Below are 21575 nucleotides of genomic sequence, written 5' to 3'. Positions count from 1 at the left end.
AATGCCAGGCTCACCATCACTGTTTAATGATGCTGTTTATAAATCACTGCCATCTCTACAGCTGTAACAGTCATGTCTTCAGCCGAGGCTTTTAAAGCTGCTTTGATTGTTGTCTTGTTTTATGAGCATATGGTTTATTTAGTTTTTTAATTTCACGTGAACTTCACATTAATCTCACGCGTACACATTAATCGCCTGAAAAAAAATCTTTGCCAAACCTCCTGTGTTAACCCTCATAAACACACCAGCCAAAATCATATCAATCCATAACGCTGAGAGGTGTCACATTATTTAGAAAACTAACTCAATTCCAATTAATAATTGTCAAAAAGACATTTGTAGCCAATAAAAGGTTACTAACCTAGTGTTGCTTTGTCAAACAGTCCAGTTAAACGTGATGAAACCAATGCCAAATATCTACAGCCTCATTATATTGTAGCAATGCCGTTAATGATTTTCCTTTATTCTAGCTACGAAAGCACTTGATCCTTGTTTAGTTTTACAGTTGTTGCCTCTATTTGTGTGCTTTTAGGTACTGATGTGGGTGTGCGTGTAAATATGTGTGTGAGCAGTGTCTTATACGAGAATGACTTGAACACTGGGCCTTAGTATTTATGTCTCCAATCAATGTGCTCAAAGACAATAAGTCAAAAATAATATGTTGTGCATCCACATTCAAATCGATTTTGGGGCAGAAATTTCCAGAAACTCTGATTAAGGTGATAGCGATGCATCGTTTGTTGTAAAGTTTACCTCTGATATTTCCGTTGCACTTTTAAGCCCTGCTGTGCGGTTCCTGTTTGGGGAACTGGCTGGCAAACCTCTGCTTATTTTCTTCCAAAGTTCAGCATCACAAGTCTTCTTTATTTTTCCCCGTTTAGTTTTGCACTTGAACAATCTTAATACTCACATTCACAATATAAATGTATTAATCGCATACATAAGCTGCTCCTGGATCTGTTTTTGTTAGCCCTACAAGCAGGGACTCATGGCCTCCTGCACTTTCTAACACTATGGCTCGGTTTAGGGTAGTTGGTATTGTTCTGTTGTTGTAAACTTTGTACCACTGATATTGATTGTTTCATGTCTTCCTGATTTTTAACATGTTCTGAATGTCAGATGTTGATTATTTCAAATGTGTCTGTGTGTTGGAGCGTGAATGTGTGCATGTCTGTTTTCAACAGAGTGTGTGAGGACGATGGTAATCAGTGCATATAAAACGAATAAATAAACAGACCCATTATAACATAACTGGTCATTTTGTATTTTTTTAAATACCTTTTTCAAAATGACTTGTACTCTTACTATAGCAGATCAACCAAGTTCAAGACTTTGAACGAGACTGGATGGATAAATCTCAGCTAAGAGACCAGCAGATACCCACCTGTCTATATGAAGAGACATTTTCATCCTCTATGCAGATAACACATGCCACCATTTTTTTAATAAAGAAATTTTAGCTGAAATTCGTATTTCATGTGTGTGACATAGGTGTACTCACTGTAATCGTGCAGAAAACTGTTAGAATAGAAAGTGAAAAACTTCAGATTCCAACAGAGAGCTACAATATTCTTGTGTATTCGATGAGCCTCCAACCAGGAAGCATGTTAACAGTTTCATTCATACTGTCCTCAAGTGCAGCTCAAGGATGATCTCTCTTAATCCAACAACAGATGAAACTGCGTAGCAATCAGTCAAACAATGCCACCAATGAGTATTTCACTCATTACATTAAATTCATTGAGTTGTCTGATCATTCAAAATGTTTTCAGTATAAACATCAGAGGTTTACCAAATTATTACTTAAGGTAATATAACCATGTTGTGTTCTATTACATTGGTCCTTCTTGTGTTCTGCACACGAAAACATAGAGTGGTGACAGTTCTGTGACGGCCAGTGTTTGTCAAGTTACTTGAAAAAAGTAATCCGTAACTAATTATTGATTACTTCCCCAAAAAAGTAATTCCATTACTTTACTGATTACTTATTTTCAAAAGTAATTAATTACTTCGTTACTTTTTAAAAACACGATTTACAACCTGAATAGGTGATAAAGCAATAGATCTTTCAGCCCAATTCTACTTTTTCTGCATAATCCATCATACAAAATGCAATCAAATGGAAAACTCTCTTTTTTAAAACTTGTTTTATCAGTTTTAATCTTTTAACTTTATGCATCAAGCAAAAATTTAATTATATGCAACATTCTCTGACTTGAAGAAATTAGTTTAACATTTAAACCTATTTTCTGCACATTCCAGCACATAAAATAAAATATTTTTTGTGTTTACACTCAGTCTTTCAAATAGATGCAAGTAAAACACAGCAGAAAATAAATAAAAACAAAGACTAGCGGTCCTGTTGCTCTATTTTCACCTGTAAAGCAGGAGTAGGGTTAGGCGGAGGTTTACCCTGGTGCAGGTGTGCCGCAGCGGTCAGTGGAAGAATCCGTGAGTTTCTCTGTGAATTTCCCATTACGTCGTTGCGCACTCAGTGCTTGTTTAGGGTTTTTTTTCTCTGTAAAAATAAGTTTTTTTCCCACGCACAACAGACACTAATGTTTTTGTCACTTTTTATGGAATCAAACTCAAAGTAAGGTCAGTACTTCCACGCTTTAAACGCTGCACGCTCATACTCTGTCCCGCACTCGATATATTATCCATTGTTGATCTGCACACAGCTGTTGTCATGAACGTTGCACTCGCTTACGTCATTGTCATGAGATATTCTCGCAAAAAAAAAAAATCACGTTTTAGTAACGCAGTAAGCGTTACTAAAACGTTGGAACAGCGCTGTTCCAACGGGAAAGTAACGGTAATCCCTTACTGTACTCGTTACTTGAAAAAAGTAATCAGATCACAGTAGCGCGTTACTGCCCATCTCTGGTGACGGCACATCAAAGTTAGTCACTTGAATATGAATGAATGTTGTCAATGTTAGCACGTAATAGAGCAGGCAACATTATGAGCTGTATTTGTGTATAAAGGAAAAAATGCACCAAATGTTTGTAAAAAAAAAGAGACATCCATTCTTTCTCTTCTGCAGTGATCAAATCTAACACTATATAGAGAACTGCCCCACCACCTGTGCCCTGAAACCATAAGATCATGAGACTGAAAAGAAAGTGTTTGAATTTCTTGCTGGCATTGGAGGAAAACAAAGCTTTATTTGGAGTTTCACTGAATCTGTAGAAACAAATGATTTAATACAGAGAGTTAACCTTTATATATAATAAAGGCCTTTAAAAAAAGAAAAGAAAAGTAAAGAAAACATTTCTAATCTGTAGATTTAATATCTGCAGCATCCTGATGTTATTGTGTCTGCCACTGAAGTCCATTATGCAAAGTCAGGGAGACTCCCAGGTATCAAACAGACAACACTTTGTGCTTGTCAAAACCTGTTTTGCCCTTTTCACACTGCACACTGCAGCAGCCTGCCATGTTAGCCACTTTTCACCCAGTTCTCCCAGTTTCTAGCACAATCAAAGATTTTTGAATGATGTGTCACATTCAGTGTTGAGCATGGTGTGATATGAAACAACATGCTTTTTATTGTTGTGTCGTTTTTGTTTGTTTATTGTGTAATTTTATGAAGATTAGTTTGCAGAGGACACCTTAAGGGCACATTAAAAGTCTACAGATACATTCATACAGTAACACTCAGTAAAATTAAACATTTTAACAGTACTTTAAAATACGAATGTCTAAATCCTAAGACACTGATTTTTCTCACTGGAAATATATTTAAAGGGTGTTATGTTTAACATCTTTTTGTAATTTTTTTTGCCTTTTAACAGTTGAAGTTGTTGGATTTACAGTGCTAAACAAATTAATTAGATCTCCACCCAGTGTAAGTTTAATGTCACAGAAGCCCTAAATTAACAATACTGATAATTGCCAAAATCATTTTTAATGTTTCTATAATAGGTTAATCCAGCAGCATATTAATCAAAATAATGTTTTTAGTGCAGTTCTCAGAGGACTGGCTTAAATTTAGTCATATAAACATGATTTCCCTTTATTTATTGCATACTAAATGATAAATGATTTTTTTTAGTTTTAAACAAGTTTTGACTCATTGCTAAAATATTTGTGATTTCTTAGTTAAGCTCTGTATATCCACTGAAACGGAAATGTGGCATTTCCCATTGTTATACCAGACCTACTGTTTCTTCACTGATCTGTTAACACCAAAAAGCTAACATTGCATTTGTCAAAAACAACTTAACTAACAATGAATTTATGCTAACAAGGATCTGCTGTGTAACCAGTGCCTAATAGTATTAGCAGATCGTGAGCTACTCATGTAACTTTATCACAGTTTTAAGATTGTTTGTTTTTTAAATTAATTTAGATTTATCCAACTCTGAAAGTACTGCCAAACAAATTAAAAACTCTATGCTGGTTAGAAAATTACAATGACCCCATATTTTAAGAAATCAAAACACCTTTTTTCCATGAAAAAACTTTTTTGTGCCTCATTTTTAGTGATTACCATCCAAACCACAGAGAGAATGAGGGACTAAGAAAGCACTGCGGGATGGACAAGCATTGCTACCTTTGGTCTTAACAGCAACACAAATATACAATAATGTGCCGTAAGTTTTGGATTGAAGTTTGTGGTTTGTAGATTGAAGGATATGTGCTGAGATATACTTCTCACTAAGTCAGCTCTGGTGGGCTGAGAGTGCAGTGTGAAAAGGGCTCCAGATTTCTAAAAATAAAAACTTTAACTGGTGATGTTGGAGGTTTTGGGCTCAGCGTTCGAAGAAACAAAGCCGTGCCTTCAGGACTAGTATTCGTACTCCTCTGCACTACGCCGTCCAAAGTCCATCCAGCCGAGATAATCTCTGTCCTTTATCCTGTGGTTGGGGGGGAGACCACTGGCTCTGTTGCTGAGGGAAGATCTGGTGTGGTAGGCAGAGCCTAGAAGAGACATGGATGAAACAAACGAAACAAAAGAAAACATTCACTGCATTTCATAAAACTTATGTTGTTATTCTTTTTTTTTTTAAACTACCCATACTGTATGATAATAATATACGGTATATCTTCCAAATGGCACTGTTGATCTAACTCATGCTGACTTGCTGTGTTTCTATTTCTGTCCATGAGCTCAGCAGGTCTCGTAGTCACACAGCGTTTACTTGAAAGAAAAAAAACGATGCGCGGTGACAGAGGGAGCAGAGAGTGAGGTCAGGAGGTAGGCAGACGACTATGATAGAGGGCGCAGGCAGAAATGTTAGGGAAGTAGCAAGCGTGGAAAGATGAAGAGAGGAGGCCAGAGGGAGGTGGGAAATGCCAGATGGTGGGACTGAAACACAGCATGAATGAACGCAGGCTGCAGAAGGATGGATGTGAGGAAGAGGGAAATATGAGCATGTAATGAGATGACAAGTAAAGGGAAAAGGGAAAGGCGTTCATTTCATTTTCTCTTCCCATCCTTCGTTCTCTTATTCTGTATCGGCAGTCATACGTCTGATCACACCTTTCCTGGAGATGAGTCTGGCCAGAAGCTGGTTCAGGCTGTCTGGAGTGTCTGTGTCCTCTTGGTGCTGGCTGTAGTTGATAAGATGCCCTGAGAGGGGCGCTGCAGCGGAGCGAGCCTGCCGTTTCAGGCTGGGAGAAGGGAGAGATCCGCTGCCTGAGAGAAGAGCCGTACTTTCAGCTGTCTGTGGAGAAAATGACACATTTATGAAATAACACATTTAAAAAGTAATAAAAACAAAAAAAAAATTCAAATGAAAAAAAATATTTATCCTCTAGTGGAAAATTGAATACAATTGTACCACGTGGAAGCAATTTAGACATTAAAGTTTGTAATCAGGGTCCTACTCCACTTCCCATAATTGGCAATGTACGCGCTGTTTAGCTCTGCATAATGTGTGTGTGTGTGTGTATGTATGTGCGCGTGTGTGTGTGTGTGTGTGTGTGTGTGTGTGTGTGTGTGTGTGTGTGTGTGTGTGGGTGTCTTACAATTGATTGTGAAGGCAGACTCAGGGAACCACTGGACAAAGCAGCCAGAATAACACAAACACAGATGCCTACATTCATGGCTGGATGGAGAGACAGGGAGAGAATAACAGTTAAACAAACTCAATAGCACATTTCCAGTTAGTCTTTATTTGCTCTTTACTGCCTCTCATCTGACCTCTTCTCTCTTTCTGTCTCACCTCAGCTTGCTAAGGGAAAACAAACCAATGCAGGCAATATTGGCTTTGCAAAAAGCAGCAATAAATCAATTTAAGGTCATTTAAACACATCGGGTGAGAAAGAGATGACTCTTTAATGGTTCTGCCTCGAAGTACAGCAAACATTATTTTATGTTTCCTAAATACTCTCCTGCTCTGCCTGTGACAGAACGGCTTCATGTTTACACACAGACACATACATGTATATGTTTGTGCTGTTTGGAGTTGCGGTCTCTATAGTCGAATGTTGATCTGTGTGCTGTTTTTTGAACGGGGCTCACAGGACAGTCGGTGTCACACAGAATCAATACATGAAGTTTACTCACGCTGAAAGCTTGTTCGTGAAACCTTTTTAACCCCTCATATAAATACATATAATATTATTAAACATAATAGTACATACATTTATAGATGTTTCTTATTAATTTGTGTAGAAGATCATTTTGATTATTTATTTATTTTATTTCTATCTTGAAGCCTGCCGAAGCAGCATATTATCTTTGATGAATGATGTTTTACTCCCGAAATTTATTTCCAAAGGAAAATGAGTTAAAGTGGATAATTAGATAAAACCAACAGCAAAAGCTGCTTGGAGGCTTTTAATCTCAGATAAATCAAAAACCCCACTGCCTCAGTCTGTCACAGTGTTACAGCGCTCTGCTGCGTCTCTCTGTGTTAATATATTTACTAAGTCAAGAATGATCTTTTTACAGCCCATAAACACCGGAACATAGATATGCAGGAGAGCATAACTTTGCCATGGTTTCTACCTTTGCAGAACAAATAAATAAATAAGTGTTTTAGATTTTTCATTTATTTTATGCACTGAGTCTTTGTTCTTAGTCTAGATCCTTTTGTACCGTTAACAGTCCAGAACGTCTTCTAGTCGTTGTTCACTGGTCAAATCATTACAGACGTGCAGGTGAAATCGCCCCCCTTCTGCAGTTTTAAACCAACTGAAATGGAGAATTTCTTCTTGTGTGATTTTATCACCATAAGTCCAGTGTAACGTTTGGTTTGAATAATTTGTTTAAACTGACACAGCGGTGGTGTAAATAGCCATTCTGCTCATGCTAATATAATTCCTTTTAGCAGCTGGTCATTGTCTCTCATTCATTATGTAATAGGCTGGTAATGATGTGGTAATGTAATGTATGTGACAGCTCTCCTCTCCTCAGAAAACAAAATGAGAAAATAACACTTTTACCCATCACTACTTAGTTAATACACAGAGATTTAAAAAAAAAAAAGTGATTAGGAATTTCTTTCCTACTTTCTTTTAATTCCAACTCTTGGAATGATAATTTTATCCTCAACAAAGGTCAAATGATGTCCACAGAACCAGCAGCTTCTGTGAGCATTTAAACACAAACACAGAGTTTTCCTCCAGATAAAAGTTTGGGGCAAAATTAAATTTCTTATGTGATCATTTGGACACTCAGACAGTGAAGGATATCTGGCAGCTACATAATTCTCTTTCAGCTCAGCTGTCAGCATGGATCTATTTTTACTCATCTATTACTTTTTAAAGACTTTTAATCATAAATATTGTATAATCTTTTAATAATTCTGTTTGGCTCGTGTATGAATATAATTTTCTTTCATTAAAACCCACCACTCACTTAAATAAATAGAAAAAAAGATCCACTGTGATAAACATTTCATTTGTGCAAAAAGGCAAAAGAAGAAAACTACATATAGATAACTATCTATATAAATACCAGTCCAGACTTTACTTGTCTACAGTATTCTCATTTTCAGTGTATAAATAACTGAAAATGAGGGGACAGGACACCTTCTCAAAGCATTAGTGAGTGTGTGTAACCATCCCCCTGTGACAGGAAAACAGAGAAATAAAATGAAGTTTTAAAATGAAACAAACTGCAGAGAATATTTTAAACCTTACCTGCAGCTGTTGAAGTAAACCAGGAGAGGCTGATTTGAAGATAGTGAGCTTTGCTCCACTGATGAGGCTGTGACTGAGCATGAGATTGAGAGGGAAGACCATACTTTATACTGACAGAGAGGGAGGGGGAGGAGCCTCTGCCTGTAGGAGGAGCCTGGTGCTGGCGCAGAAAGTGACAGCGCTGACGCCAGTGAAGACGCAAACATGCATGTAAACTTAGAAAGCATAATGAACGCACACACACACACTTCCACATGTCACCCACGCCAATCTACGAGTGAGAGGATTGGGACAAAGGTGGCAGCTTTAAATACACCTGTGACTGAAAATGAGGGGTTAGTATTTTGAATCCAATAAAGAGACGCTTTGGGGATCTTTAACTGGTTTGCTGTAGATGATAACAAACTTGCAGGTCAGTGCCTTTGCCAGCCGCAGCAAGGCTCTAACAGCTTTAGCTGATCAAAAGCAGGGACACTGTCCATGTCTGACGGGCTGAAAATCATCCTGGGACTGAGTCTGAAGTGGAGAAGAATGAAACTCTGAGACTTCTAACGAAGCCTTTTGGTGTCATGCACATGGATCCACTGTAATCTCGTGGATGTGTCATGTAGTCAAACAGACGTGAGTGTTAAAGATCAGAAACACATACGGTACTTGCTTATATTATCTCCTGTCTGAGTGTGTACCTTCATCAGCGATGAATGTGTATGAGCTCTGTGTACAACAGCTTTTCTTTAAACAGTAAAAACATCCCCAGTGTCTTCTTGGCATCTTTAAATTGTTTAATTAAATAGAAGTGGGATCATTTTGTCAATCTATGAAGTACTTAATTAAAGAAAAAAATCCTAATCACAGCTTGTGGGTAAAGCACTTATACACGAAACAGTGATCCACTGACTGTGAGTGTGAATATGTAGGGTTTATACAACACATGTGTCTGTGGTGCTGAGGGTTAGGAAATGAGTCTGACGTCTGTTTGAAGGCCAGAATGAAAGTAACAGCATGAGGATCCCTTTCATATATATTTTACAGATTCGAACGCTGGAATAATAACACACTGAAGTGCAAAATGTGCTTTTAAAAGTTCATTAAAACCTAATGATCTATGTTCGCTATCATCAAATTGTCTGAGTCAAAGAATTCATTTTACAACGTTGTTGTTTGCTGGAGCTGAAACATACAGGACTCAGGTACATTACACCTGTTGGGTGCATATAAATGGCTGTTTGCTTGCAGCGTTTTTGTGAATCCTGTTAAATTCTTCAGTAGTTCAGGTACCGCTGAGTTTACAGAAAGGTATTAAAGTACTTTTGAAACATATTTTCACTCTCTGGCTCCGTGAAAATCTAACTCCCCTGGGGAGTATCCTGGACCTTTAAACATATAAAGTTCTTTATTGCAGCTCCCTGTTGTTATGAAATGTTGCTTAATGTCAGTAAAGCCAGTGGACCTGCACAAACTAAACTAAACTAATATTTTCACAATAGTGTACACCAATCATTCACTTGCTGTATATGAACAATGGATTTTAGAGTCATTCTCTGTTGCGCTGGTCTTCATTTCTCATTCAGTAACTGTGTCAGACTGTTCTTTTTCCATTTATTTTCCTATTCAGACTTTTTTATTTTATGTTATGTGAGCTGTGACCTGGCACCGGGAGGATATTTAAATGAACCTTTTTTTTTACCCAGCGGCGCAGTCCCACCTCTGAAATGAGGAAAACGTATCTTTCAATTCAAACCTGCAAAAAAGAAATAAAAAATGTGCCAGAAAGTTGAGATAGGATTGTGTGCTAGCGCCCTTTCAATCAAATTACACCAAAGTCCGACACTGTGTCAGATGTGGGAGGCTGTCAGTGGACAGTCTGAGTCTGTCCCAGGTGTGATTTATCTCTTCAGCACTATGTTAATGAGGCTGCTATATGTCTGTCTCATAACACTGCCATGAACTTTTTGATCAGGCACGCACCTGTAGGCTGATACTCGTGCCCCTCTGCCCTCTGTCAAAGACAAACACCTCACTCACTTTGTGTTTTAAATAAAAATTCATAAGATTTTGAGGTATCAAGTGGGCAGATGTGAAGAGACAACTGGAAGCTCACTAAACCACTACCCTCTCACAGGATTTCATTACAAAAGTCAGCCTGTAAGCCTCATCAGACAGGTTCTCTCTGTTATTGGGGTGAAAAAAAATGAATGTGAATTAAAATACAGAAAAAGAAAGAAAGTTTGTATGGCTTTTCTTCTCAAAGATAGGAAAACAAACAGGGACTGCAAATTTTTAAGCTAACACTGACTTTTCAGACCATGTCAACATTTAGCAGCTGTGCAACACAAACCAGAATAACTGATTTCCACAAAGCAGAAGAAGACTATATACGTGTTTGTGATGTAATTAAAAATGGCAGTCAACGGAAACAGTGAGGGTGAGGCCGAGGTCAGGAAGTGTTAAGAAAAAAACATTAGAGCAACTCAAAATGCCCCGTTTGACTTCAAAACATATTTTAGGAGCTCTAGCAGCCTTCTTGACAGCCACACTTCACCTGAGACCATTTCTGATGAGGCTTCAGTAGATGGATCAACTGAATGGTCAGATGCATCTCTGAGGTCCTGTGTCAATATTTGTTTTCTGCACAGCATGCCAGAATATAAAAGTCAGGCCAACAGCACGTTGTGAATCACCTTCGTAGTGCAAAAATGCTAATTTATGTATTTTTCTGCTACCCTTGGCTTTCACCATAGATTCAGTCAGAAATAGGGAAAATCTAACAGTGGTAAATTAAGTGGTTCTTTTCTGAGTTTTCTTTTATGTGTGGACACAACGATGAATGATCATTGAGTTAGGTGATCCCTTGAGTTAGGTGTGTCATGTGTCATGCTTGAGTGATTCATAGGTCAGTGTCAAGTGATTCAAGCAACAATAAAAAACAAAATCTATGAAAATGATGAGGTAAAATGAGAAACGACTGCTCACCCACCTCTTAATGTGAAAACTGCAAATGCTACAACTAACTTTAGACCAAACTGTGGAAGTGGGTTTGTGTAATTAAGTGTTGTATTTACAAGCTCAGATTGCCTGTTGTGCATCAGTCACACACAAAGTTAGAAATCGGGGTATTTTTCTGCCCATGCTGCAACACTAGGCCAACCTAAAGGACCGCTCCGTCCCGAGACACCGAGGACGACGGCTGAATCGCTTCACCAACTAAAGTTTGCCTGTTGGTTTGAAGTTTGAACTCTTTCAGTTGCTTGCATGTTCGTGCCTGTGCTGCTCTGTGCGTGTCAGTCTGAGTGAAGGCATTTGCTCTCTGCTAACTAGCTGCTACTTTGTATCTGCCATCTGCCTAAGCCATGTGCAAATTTTCCATTTCTTCTGGTTCCCACTCTGAATGCTCATTATGGTGATTTATGCTGTGGTAAAATATAACCAGGCTGAAATGAACCCCGAGGGGTTCTTGCCTGCTTTGGCTGAATGGATGAGTGCAAACTTTGGTTAAGGGGTTATATTATGTGTTGGGCTTTAGTGATGTAAACGTAAAATTAATTTTGCATTACTCCCATCGTCATGTTTATGTATTTTTGGATTAGTCAATCAAACATTTCTCATAGAAAAACCTGCAGCTTAGAAGTCGACAACATCAGTCAGGCATAGTTATGAGTCAGACTGACATATTATTCTTCATCTAATTTCCAACAAACAGCTCTGTGGTTGATGCTGTTGTCACTCTCTCTGCCATTCTGAGCTTAAACACATGCATTTATGAGTCTGGCTCTATGAACCATTTGATAATAAGAGATTCTTTGCAGACTGTTTGAAATTCATACCTAGCATACCTGCTTCTGCATATTGGATGAGCTGTAATCTCATTGCAGTAGACAGACAGTAGATATTCTTCCCCATGGTATTAAGTTCACAGGAAGGGGATGGCTACATAATGTCTTGATGGTTTTGGATTCTGCTTTGGTTATGATTGTATTTTTGTGGATCTCTGATGCCGTAAACTGGAGTTGATCCTGGACTTTAAATGCCAGCTCTTTATGAAACTCTAAAGCGATTATAACAGCATAAATATTGCAAAAAGCAGCATCCAATAGCAGTTTTGGTACTGAACACAGATTTGTCCTGATGCCAAGTTCACTAAGAATCACTTACAACATGTTGTGTTAATCTTCAGTGATTATTCTGCCTTTTTAAAAAATAAAATACCCAAACAAGGTGTTCCACACAGGCCTGTGACTCATAATGACATCACTTCTGGCATCAAAGGAAAAATACATGCACACAGATTTTTAAGGAATGTATTCATATTTATTCTCTCTGTCTCTCCTCCTGCCATCGGGTACTTGATTTAATTGCACTCTTGTGGTGTATGGGTCACAAACCTCTTCAGTAGATGGACCCTCCATTCTTTAATTAACTGGTGCGTTTTCTATTGTTGGACATGAAGGGAAGGCTGGTGCAGAGATGAGCACAGAGGTGGGGAGTGGGAGGGGGCAAAAATGATGATAATTATTAAGCATTAACTACATACACTTAAAAACATGCTGATTGCTGATGGAAACAGTTAGATGCTTTTTTTAGTGGTAAAGGGTTTTTTTGCAGCCATGTGAAGACAAAGGCAAAATAATGAAATAAAAAACTGGGACCTCAAGGAATGAACAAGAATTTCATCTTCTTCAGCATCTGGATAGTTTCAGTGGCTTTTTTAACCTCCAAAGTCTTCTTCAAATGTACAGAAGTTTCTCCTTTTCTAAGCTTTTAGCCAACTATGACCGAGGGTGTCATGATGAAGTATCTTTTATCTGGAGTTTAAACACATGTAATCCTGGAAGCCACTGGTATTGCAGCTGGAACAACATGAGCAAAAGCTTCCAGGCAGACCCAGCAAAATCATTTTTCACAGAAACAGGAAAGGAACAGGAAAAAACTTCAGAAAACTTTGGGACCATCAGGTGGGAACACTGTAGCACACAACTGGAGATCATTTGTCTGCTATTTTCTCACTACAGGAAACAATAAGTTTGATTTCAGGTGATAGAGCTGTCTGACTGGGACATGCAGGAGGTATAATTCGAGATACTGACTCACTTGCTGTGGATTGTGGTACCAGAGCTGTTCTCTCATTGGTATAATCAGACCGATGGGGGCCATTCAAGTTAAAGGCCATTAAATGTGGAGCTGCAGACGTGCGCTCTGCACATTCATCTTAATCAGTTCTAACAAAGCTGAAATTCATGTGTGAAAATGTCTTTAGTCAGGATTTTTCTCAGTAGACATCTTTGAGGTTCTTCTACCCTTTGACAAGGACAACAGCGTTTGTACATGTATTATGAGAACTTCTTATTTCTGGTTAATGTAAAGAAAACATGCAGTTACACCTTTCTCACTATAGGGTATTAAACAGTCTTTTTCTTCTATTTCCTTGCTTTATAGTTTTCTTCTTTTAAAATCTTCTTTTATCTTATTCATTCTGTTATCTTTTATAATCTGCTTCTACTTCTGTCTTTTTCTTGTTGTCTCTTCTTCTTTTATTCCCAACCTCTATTTCTTCTTCTCCTTTCAATGTTCTCCCTCTCAGCCTTAACAAGCTCACATTTTCTCGTTAACCTGAAACATGCGGGAATTCTGAATGAATAGTAAAACCTGTATGGGCAAAACATGCACATGTTTTTTTTTTGTTTTGTTTTTTGTAGTTGTTGTTGTGGTTTATTTTTTTTAAGGCAGAATTAATCTGCAGGAAAAAAGAAAGACATTTGCAGCCCCGAGATATGAGAAAGTGCAGTCCTGCCCTTCAGGCAAAGCCATAGTATTTTCCACCTACTGTAAGTTCTGTTCCCCAATACCAATGTTTTGCGACAGAACTGTGGGGGCATTGCGACAATAATGAACAGTAGTTGAGTTATTGTGCGCCTGTGCTGCTGTGTGATGTTATTTGTTCAAGACTGCTTTCTCAGAGGAAATAATCTTACTGAACTTTGCTGCTCTCTCTGATTTTCCACATCGTGGCATCGAAGCTTTCTAGCAAACCACTAAATCATATTTGTCATTTGCAGGATTGTCTTAATCTGGATAACATCTTGGAACATGGTGATTAAATTCTTTTTCCGATTTGGGGAATTATATGAAAAGCTGTAAGCTATTTGAATTCAAATTAACAATTTGTGAGTCCGGAGCTGCAAGGTCTTATTGAAGCATCTTAAAAATGAGTTTCTCAGGGGAAATAACGTGAGACTACATTCAGCTGCCTTTTTTTCTCTAATAGGTCCTTTAATCAGTACTAATGCTCCTCTCTGGGCCATAAAAAACAGTGTGTGAGTGTGTAAGTGTGTGCATGTGTACTATCCTGCAGTATCAGTTACATGTGTCGCTCTGTCTGTCCCACTGTGTGTGTAAAACAGTAATGGTACAAAGTTCTGCAGCAAGTTAAACAGGGGAAAACTGTGCCCTGTTGATGGCAGAAATATTCATTCGGAAATGTTATTAGATTTTTTTGGGATGTGGGAAATATGTTTAAGTGTTTGAAATTACAGTATTAGCAGACAAGAAGTGCAAAATGCTGTCCTGGGGTGGACTCATTTTGTCTTACATAACCAGCAATAAAACATTTTTAAAAGATGACTGTGTGCTAAACATCACAATCAGGGATTTAGGGAAATATTTCAACCAATGTCTATTATCTTATGATGTCACTAAGGTTTGTATGATCTGAGCAAAATCCTCAAGGCATGAAGCCATTATGTAGCCACCTGCTGTTTGTGCTCTATTATGGGGTCCAGCCAAAACTGAGCTTTGTGGTTTGTTTGCTCTGGTGCAGAGCTCAAACTGGTTCAAGTCAGGTTTGTGTGAAATGCACTTCACACACGTACACACACGCACAGTTCTTTGTCGCCAGATGCCACGTTTATTCTTAGTTTTCATTTGTTATGACAGTCCACAGTCTGACAGCTCCGGTCTCAGCTGATTCCCAGCTTCCTTTCCGCTCCTCTCCCATCTCACTAAAAAAGGGGAAGGAAACCGTCATCAGTCCAAACGCCATCAGCTGTTCTCACCTGCATCTCCAGCACTGCCCCACTGAGCTCACTGCACCACTCCTCCCCTGCAGCCGCGCCCGGGACCACACCTCCGCCACAGTTTGTTATCCAGTTAATTTCCTTGATCTGCCTTTATGGTAAAAGCAGGATAGTAACTTCCTTGTGGAAAAATAGGAATTAGGAAAAATGAGGAAACATAAGTGGCTGTCTGGTGATTACATTACATTTTGTTCTATTCAGGAACCAACTGGTCAATTAGAGGCTGAGCATGCAGCACCCTCGACCTCTGGGCAAACACTTTTGTTCACAAGAAGATTGCACAGTCATCTGTTGGGAGACTACCTGTCTCGAAACAACTCACTGCAATCACTCTCTGACAGACTGCTGAAGGTTTTCAAAGAACTGCCTTCTAATAAATAAACAGACAGATAACATGACAACATGTTGCAGTCAGTCTGAGTCAGTCTGCACCAGTGAGTGCAACTTGTCTGCAGTGTGTCTCCTTGCAATAGGAGCTTGACTCAACTGGTTGCCAACTGATTGTTTTCTGGTTGTACTGCTATATAAAATCAAGATTACTGCATATTTGCCCAGTTTCGCAGCTAATTTGCCATCCTCCAGCAACTACATTACTATGGGTTGAAGAATTTCTAACTTCCAGTTTCTGGTTGTACAACATGTCACTGGGAAATTTCTGTGTTTGTAGATTTGTGATTTTTGACAGTTTATTACAGTTAATCCATATTATCACAAACAGATTACATGTAATCGGCAGCTTGACCCCACCCAATTACAAAATGATGAGCTGATTGCAAACTGGTAGCAGATTGAGATGATTGGTGTCACGGCTGGGGTAGCAGTCGTGTGGTGGAGTTAAATGAGGACGCAAGATGCAAGAAACGGCTAGATGCAGGTGAGCGTTTTATTTACAAAGGGTGAAATATATACAGAAATGAGGGTGGCGAGGACTGCACAAAGACACGAACCTAAACTGGGACTGTTTTACAACACAAAACTCGAGGACCCGAACAGAGCACAGAGGTTTTTATGACAACTGACATTGAGTGGTCGTAGAAATATCTTCAAAACAACCATTTCAAAGGCAATGAGCTTGCAAATTTATTGCACATTTTGATTAAATGTGCTTGTATCACAGTCTCCAACCACTGTTTTCTCTAATGTGACTGTTCTTCTGGAGTTATTAAATGCCTCCACCCTCCAAGGACAGGAGAGGTGATAATGGTGCAGCCAGCCCAGCCACCTTTTCAATCTTAGGAGGTCTACCACAAAGCTGCTCTGCATGTAATGGCAACTGTGAGAGAGAGAATATGATGGTGGTGCTGGGTGCTGGGATAGATTTAAAATCACTTAGAAGCCTCACTCTGTTTATAATGTTTATTCTGAATCAGCAAGGTAAATGGCCTGCCTTTGTATAGCACTTTACTCAGTCCCTAAGGACCCCAAGGCGCTACATTCAGTCATTCACACACGCATTCAATGTAGCTTGGTGATGGCAAGCTACATTGTAGCCACAGCTGCCCTGGGGCACACTGACAGAGGCGAGGCTGCCGGACACTGGCGCCACCGGGCCCTCTGACCACCACCAGTAGGCAGTATCTTGCAGCCTGGGATCGAACCACCGACCTTCTGATTAGTGGCTGACCTGCTCTGCCACCTGAGCTACAGCCACCCCATACAGGTAGAGAGAAAGGATCTCATTCCTGTATTCCAAACACACCCTCCTCATCGCACCCTCTTCTCTTCTATTTTAGACAATTGTATTGCCAGCCTGAGGCGGTCTGTCACTGGCAGGAAATTGAGAGTTTAGCTGGCTGAATGGAGAAAATGTGTCGAGAGCATTGTGGCAAGCCGCGCACACACAAACAGCTGCAAATACTGAGAGCGGCGTTAACAAGACTGATAAACTGCAGAATACATCCACATTTACACTATGTGAGGCACCAATATGCTGTAATGTGGAATTAATTATATTGTATTCGTGCTTGCATGTTAACGCGAGCTATGCTTAATGTCTCTGTGTGTGAGGGTGCGCTTGGGTGACGTCCCTTTTTGTCATCAGAGGGTGAACGCGAGGCTTTCCTGTTGACATCCGTGTTTCCCTTCAGATAACTGCAACGGCCCACACCAATAAAAACAGACAATTTGAGCAATGACTGAAACGGGACATCACACCTGTAGACGCCAACCAGTCATGCTTCAGTCCCCCTCACTGTTGTCACATCAACTGCTCGGTCACTAGATTTAGATTAAAACACAATTAAATCCACGACTCTGATGTTTCTCGTTGGGCAGACGCAGCTCTTGCTCTGAGTCTGAGAGGAGCGGCTGTGCAGTATGTGGGTGGGCGAGGTGAGGTGGAGTCAAAACGCATCCTATTGCTTCTCTCTGAGTGATCCACTGTTGTTAACTTTCTAACTTATGTGCATGTGTTGATTAATGTAAGAGACCTGGAGCTTCACCAGCAGCTTTAGTGAAATGCAAAAGTAGCTACGATTTATCAGCTATGAGTTATTTCTGATATATGAAAAGAACAATACACTGAATATGTAGCCGACATTGGGCTGGTGGATTCCCACAGGCATATCTCCAAAACACATTATGTTCACTGTCGTGGCTCATGTTTGTTAGTTGTGTTGCATCAGTTTTGAGCTGGCTAAATGGGCAAAGACAGTGTGATGAAGAGCTGAAAGACTTTAAAACAGCAAAACACAATCAGCCAAATTCATATTTTTGGAAACATCTGTGTTTCACACTCAGTGCATCCTTAAAACATAAAGCTACTGTACACGGTTTATGCTATTCTGAACAGCTGAATATTTTTCTAGGATGTCCTATTTAAGAAGCTGAAAAACGTTCACGTTCCACACCCCAATTTGTTTCCCCATTTTATTTTATAGCAATGAAAAAATGATCCATAATATTGGCCTAAATAAATCTGTTTTTCCCCTTCATATCTTTTGCCTGGTTGTGCTCAGCCCACCTGCTGTGAGCCCGCAGCCCTGCCCCACAGTTAGAAACACTGCTGTAAGGAAAATGAAACATTGTAAAAATAACTATATCCTAATCTTGATGCTATCATTCCCATAGAGGTTTCATTCCAAATGAAGATCATGAATGAATGAAGATCATCCCAAACATTACTGAAATCTTTCTGCTGGTTTTTCATTTGAAGTCAGCCTCTTATTTTCTTCTTTTTTCGACCTTTAGCTTGTTGTAGGATGAACCCTCGATCAGCCAAGCCATCGTTTAATATCACTTCTCATCATTCTTGCAAAAAGAATAGGCCAGGCTTTTCATTGGGATCTCAGTGACAATTTGGATCTTTGCACCATGTTTCTTTGTCATAGGCAAATGTTAATGGGACTCAAATTGAAAACATGTCATTTGTTGGCATTGTTAGAACACAGTACAAATGCTACCTGTTAAGATGTTAGTAACACTGCAGGACTGACTGATCTCTGTGGGCTGGCTCAGTAGGTGAGCCATCATCAGCTGGATAATGAAATAACAGCATAGACACATCACTAACTCACACGCACACAAACACAGTGTTGCTGCCTTCTATCTGTTCTTACAGCTCAACATGTGTGAAAAATCGATATGAGTCCCAGCACCACCATAAGGTTCAGGAGGGAGTGACTTTAGAAAGATCACACCATTCTGTGATTAACCTGCAGGGGACAGCTATATTGTCCACCCCTACAGTGTGTGTGACGTGCTGCTGTGTGTGGGTGATTCTGTATTTTGCGCCACGGTCTTTGTCTGTGTGTCCGTGTGGTCCTCCAGGCAGCACGGCACCAATAAAAAGGTGACAGAGACAGACCGTTTAAAAGATGGATTGAAAAGGGGAAATGACGGCATCGCACCTGTGTGCGCCGGCTGGGGGAAGAAAGGGAACGACAGACATGCGATATTACAAAGTGCGTGAAGAGAAGCGTATCACTGTTATTGCCGCACTTTCTTAGAAATGTTGGGTAATACACTCTTTTGTTTCTTATTTTCCAATAACTGTGGTGAGCTGGGGCAAATAGAGATGAAGCTGAAAGTGCATCTCTCTTATAAGCTGGTGTAATTAAAGTTCATGGCTGGTGGTTTTCCCCCCAGAGTTCTTCCTCAGTGTGTAGCACTTTCTTAATGCCCAGAAACTTTAAGGTGGAATTTGAAGCTCTAAACATTGCTGATGAAGCCACAGACAATGATGACATCCAGATGAAATCTGAAATTTCATCATTGTTTCAAACTGCCACATGCAATAATGTAGTTAGACAGTTGGTGCTTTTTTTTAAAGATTTGCTCTTGTTTTTTTTAGATCGCACTGGAACACTCAAAGTTCAGTGTTCAACAGATTTATTTGTTTTAAGAATCATGTGCATTTGAGGTTTGCATGTTTGTGACTTTTCCTGTGATGCTTTGGAGGAAGTCAGAGGAAGCTTAACACAGACTGTGCTGTTTTAATCAGAGCCCTGAAACCCAACAAGTCCTCCAACCTGAATTACCATAGAGGCCGCCCCTACATTCCCATGTCAAAGTCTAATGTCGCTTTAAGTCTCCTGATTACAATAGTAACAGATTACTGTATTTCACTGTAATACACAAAAGCTCACTCTATTTGTTTCTTTGTCCATCAGCTCATCTTACACCATCAGGAGCTGAACAACCAAAGTTGGCACACAAGTCCATGAAGGTTCATATTTGTATCAGATACCATGATGTTACCAGGCGGCCTTTCATTTACCCAGCAACAGACTAAAATAAAGCACATATGCAGCTATAACATATTAGAAAAGCATTGTAACAACTTTATCCATTAATAATAACATCCCATCCTTATAAACAAAAACTGAATTATGTATGATATGTTATGAAACCATCTCCTAGTAAAAATCACCTGTTGTTTTTTGTTTTCCTGCATTTTTAGGCTTTATTGGACAGGAACATTAGAGAGTAGACAGGAAAAGCAGGGAGAGCGTGAGGGAGACTGACGTGCAAGCAATGTCCTTTTTTCAAGCCGAGGCCCCTGCAGTCTTTTGGCATATGGGTCTGCTGCTCAACCAAGTGGGCGCTGCTAAACAAAAAAAAAAAAAAAGGCACCTATTTTTAGTATAAATTATGCTGATCTAACAACCACCTAGCAATGCACTAAAATGACCATTTTAAGCATATAAACAACATCTACCAACCTTATTTAACTTCCTGGCATCCACTTATGCGGACATCACATTTTGGGATTCTACAAGGGCCTGATATCCAGATACGAGGACATTATACTGCCACTGTTCTATCAACATTTAAAACAAATGTCCTTATATGTGGATCTCATTTCTCTCAGAAACAAAAATCAGGTAAAAAAAAAATAATCTGGAAATTCTTTGTTTTGACATTCATCAGGTCCCAACATGCCCAAATATCAAAAATAAATTAAAAATGCAAGCCATGGAAGAGTTCAGGTCTTAGGAGGTTAAATATGTCAGTTTGCCAGCTGCACAACCAGGCAAAGCAATACAAAGAAAAACGTGCTAGTATCTAAAAAAGGTATCTCCAACTGACATTTTTGAAGTGGTCAAACTGGCATTCTTATAATAAAAAACATATTAATATATACATGTGTAACAACAGTTAAACCCACTTCTTTAGGCTGTGGAGAGGTTCTGCAAAAATGATTTAAAGCAGAACTTTTTTGCAGACGAAAGTTTCCTGTTAAAACACATCTTTACAAACTTCTGGTTTGTTTTGATGTAATGCTGCAAGCTAAAACTAGGAAAAATTGGCACTTTGAGTGGCAACACTCTCCGTGTAAGATGTCATAATACAGAACAAGAAGCGTGCTAATATAGAACAACGACCTGTTCTCTTTGTTGTTTTCCTGTCTTGCTCTATGTACTTTAATGTGAGCAAACATCGTAAATTAAACAATGTTACTATATTCAAATTATAGCACATAGTGTTGCATTTATAGTCCTTATGTAACACTGTACACTGGTACTGTGTTGTTATTGAGTAGCTTTAGCTGTATTCTTAGGACAGTGTACACAATCAGGGTTTCTCTCCCTTTAGCTTAACCACAGGGGTGAGATATGTTTGTAAAAGTACTGCAGGCAGGATGAACTTCATACTTTTATTTTATGTTCACACGCAAAAAATCAAACAGTGCTGTCACCAGTGTTGGTTTAGTGATCAGTTTTCATAATGCAGACGACCCTTGCGTGTGAATCAGTGGATCAACAGGCTATTGTTACTCTGGTCTCTATGTAATTTGATACAGAGCAGCTGGATCAGTAGCGCAAATATTCCTCAATGATCCTGCTCTCTTATGATGTATTGGTTTTAGTAATAGGGTCAGTGGTTTCTCATTTACCATTTAACCTCTATATTTTATCTCTGGGTATCCCTTCTTTTTCACTGCAGTGCTATATTTAGTCAAAAGTT

General features: G+C 39.2%; 1 protein-coding gene across 1 annotated transcript; it reads right to left on the bottom strand.

The window, feature by feature from the left end:
- Nucleotides 1–754: 754 nt before the first annotated feature.
- On the bottom strand, nt 755–8209 carry ccka (cholecystokinin a). The gene is made up of 4 exons (XM_085177737.1): nt 8098–8209; nt 5977–6056; nt 5489–5672; nt 755–4926 (listed from the first exon to the last, which is right to left on the bottom strand). Exons 2-4 carry the CDS (start codon nt 6052–6054, stop codon nt 4793–4795), a joined length of 396 nt encoding a protein of 131 aa, XP_085033863.1. The 5' UTR covers nt 6055–6056; nt 8098–8209; the 3' UTR covers nt 755–4792.
- Between the last annotated feature and the right edge of the window lie 13366 nt (nt 8210–21575).

This window comes from Neolamprologus multifasciatus, chromosome 11 (genome assembly GCF_963576455.1).
Source record: "Neolamprologus multifasciatus chromosome 11, fNeoMul1.2, whole genome shotgun sequence".
NCBI lineage: Eukaryota > Metazoa > Chordata > Actinopteri > Cichliformes > Cichlidae > Neolamprologus > Neolamprologus multifasciatus.
The sequence above is the reverse complement of the archived record's forward strand: the minus strand, read 5'-3'. Positions and strand labels throughout refer to the sequence as shown.

What these genes read in the sequence shown, in the direction of transcription:
- ccka (XM_085177737.1), bottom strand. Translation starts at nt 6,054, where the DNA reads ATGAATGTAGGCATCTGTGTTTGTGTTATTCTGGCTGCTTTGTCCAGT. An exon ending in GTCTGCCTTCACAATCAATT is followed by an intron (nt 5,673 to 5,976) that starts GTAAGACACCCA and finishes TTTTCTCCACAG; the next exon opens with ACAGCTGAAAGTACGGCTCT. An exon ending in CAGACTCATCTCCAGGAAAG is followed by an intron (nt 4,927 to 5,488) that starts GTGTGATCAGAC and finishes TGTCTCTTCTAG; the next exon opens with GCTCTGCCTACCACACCAGA.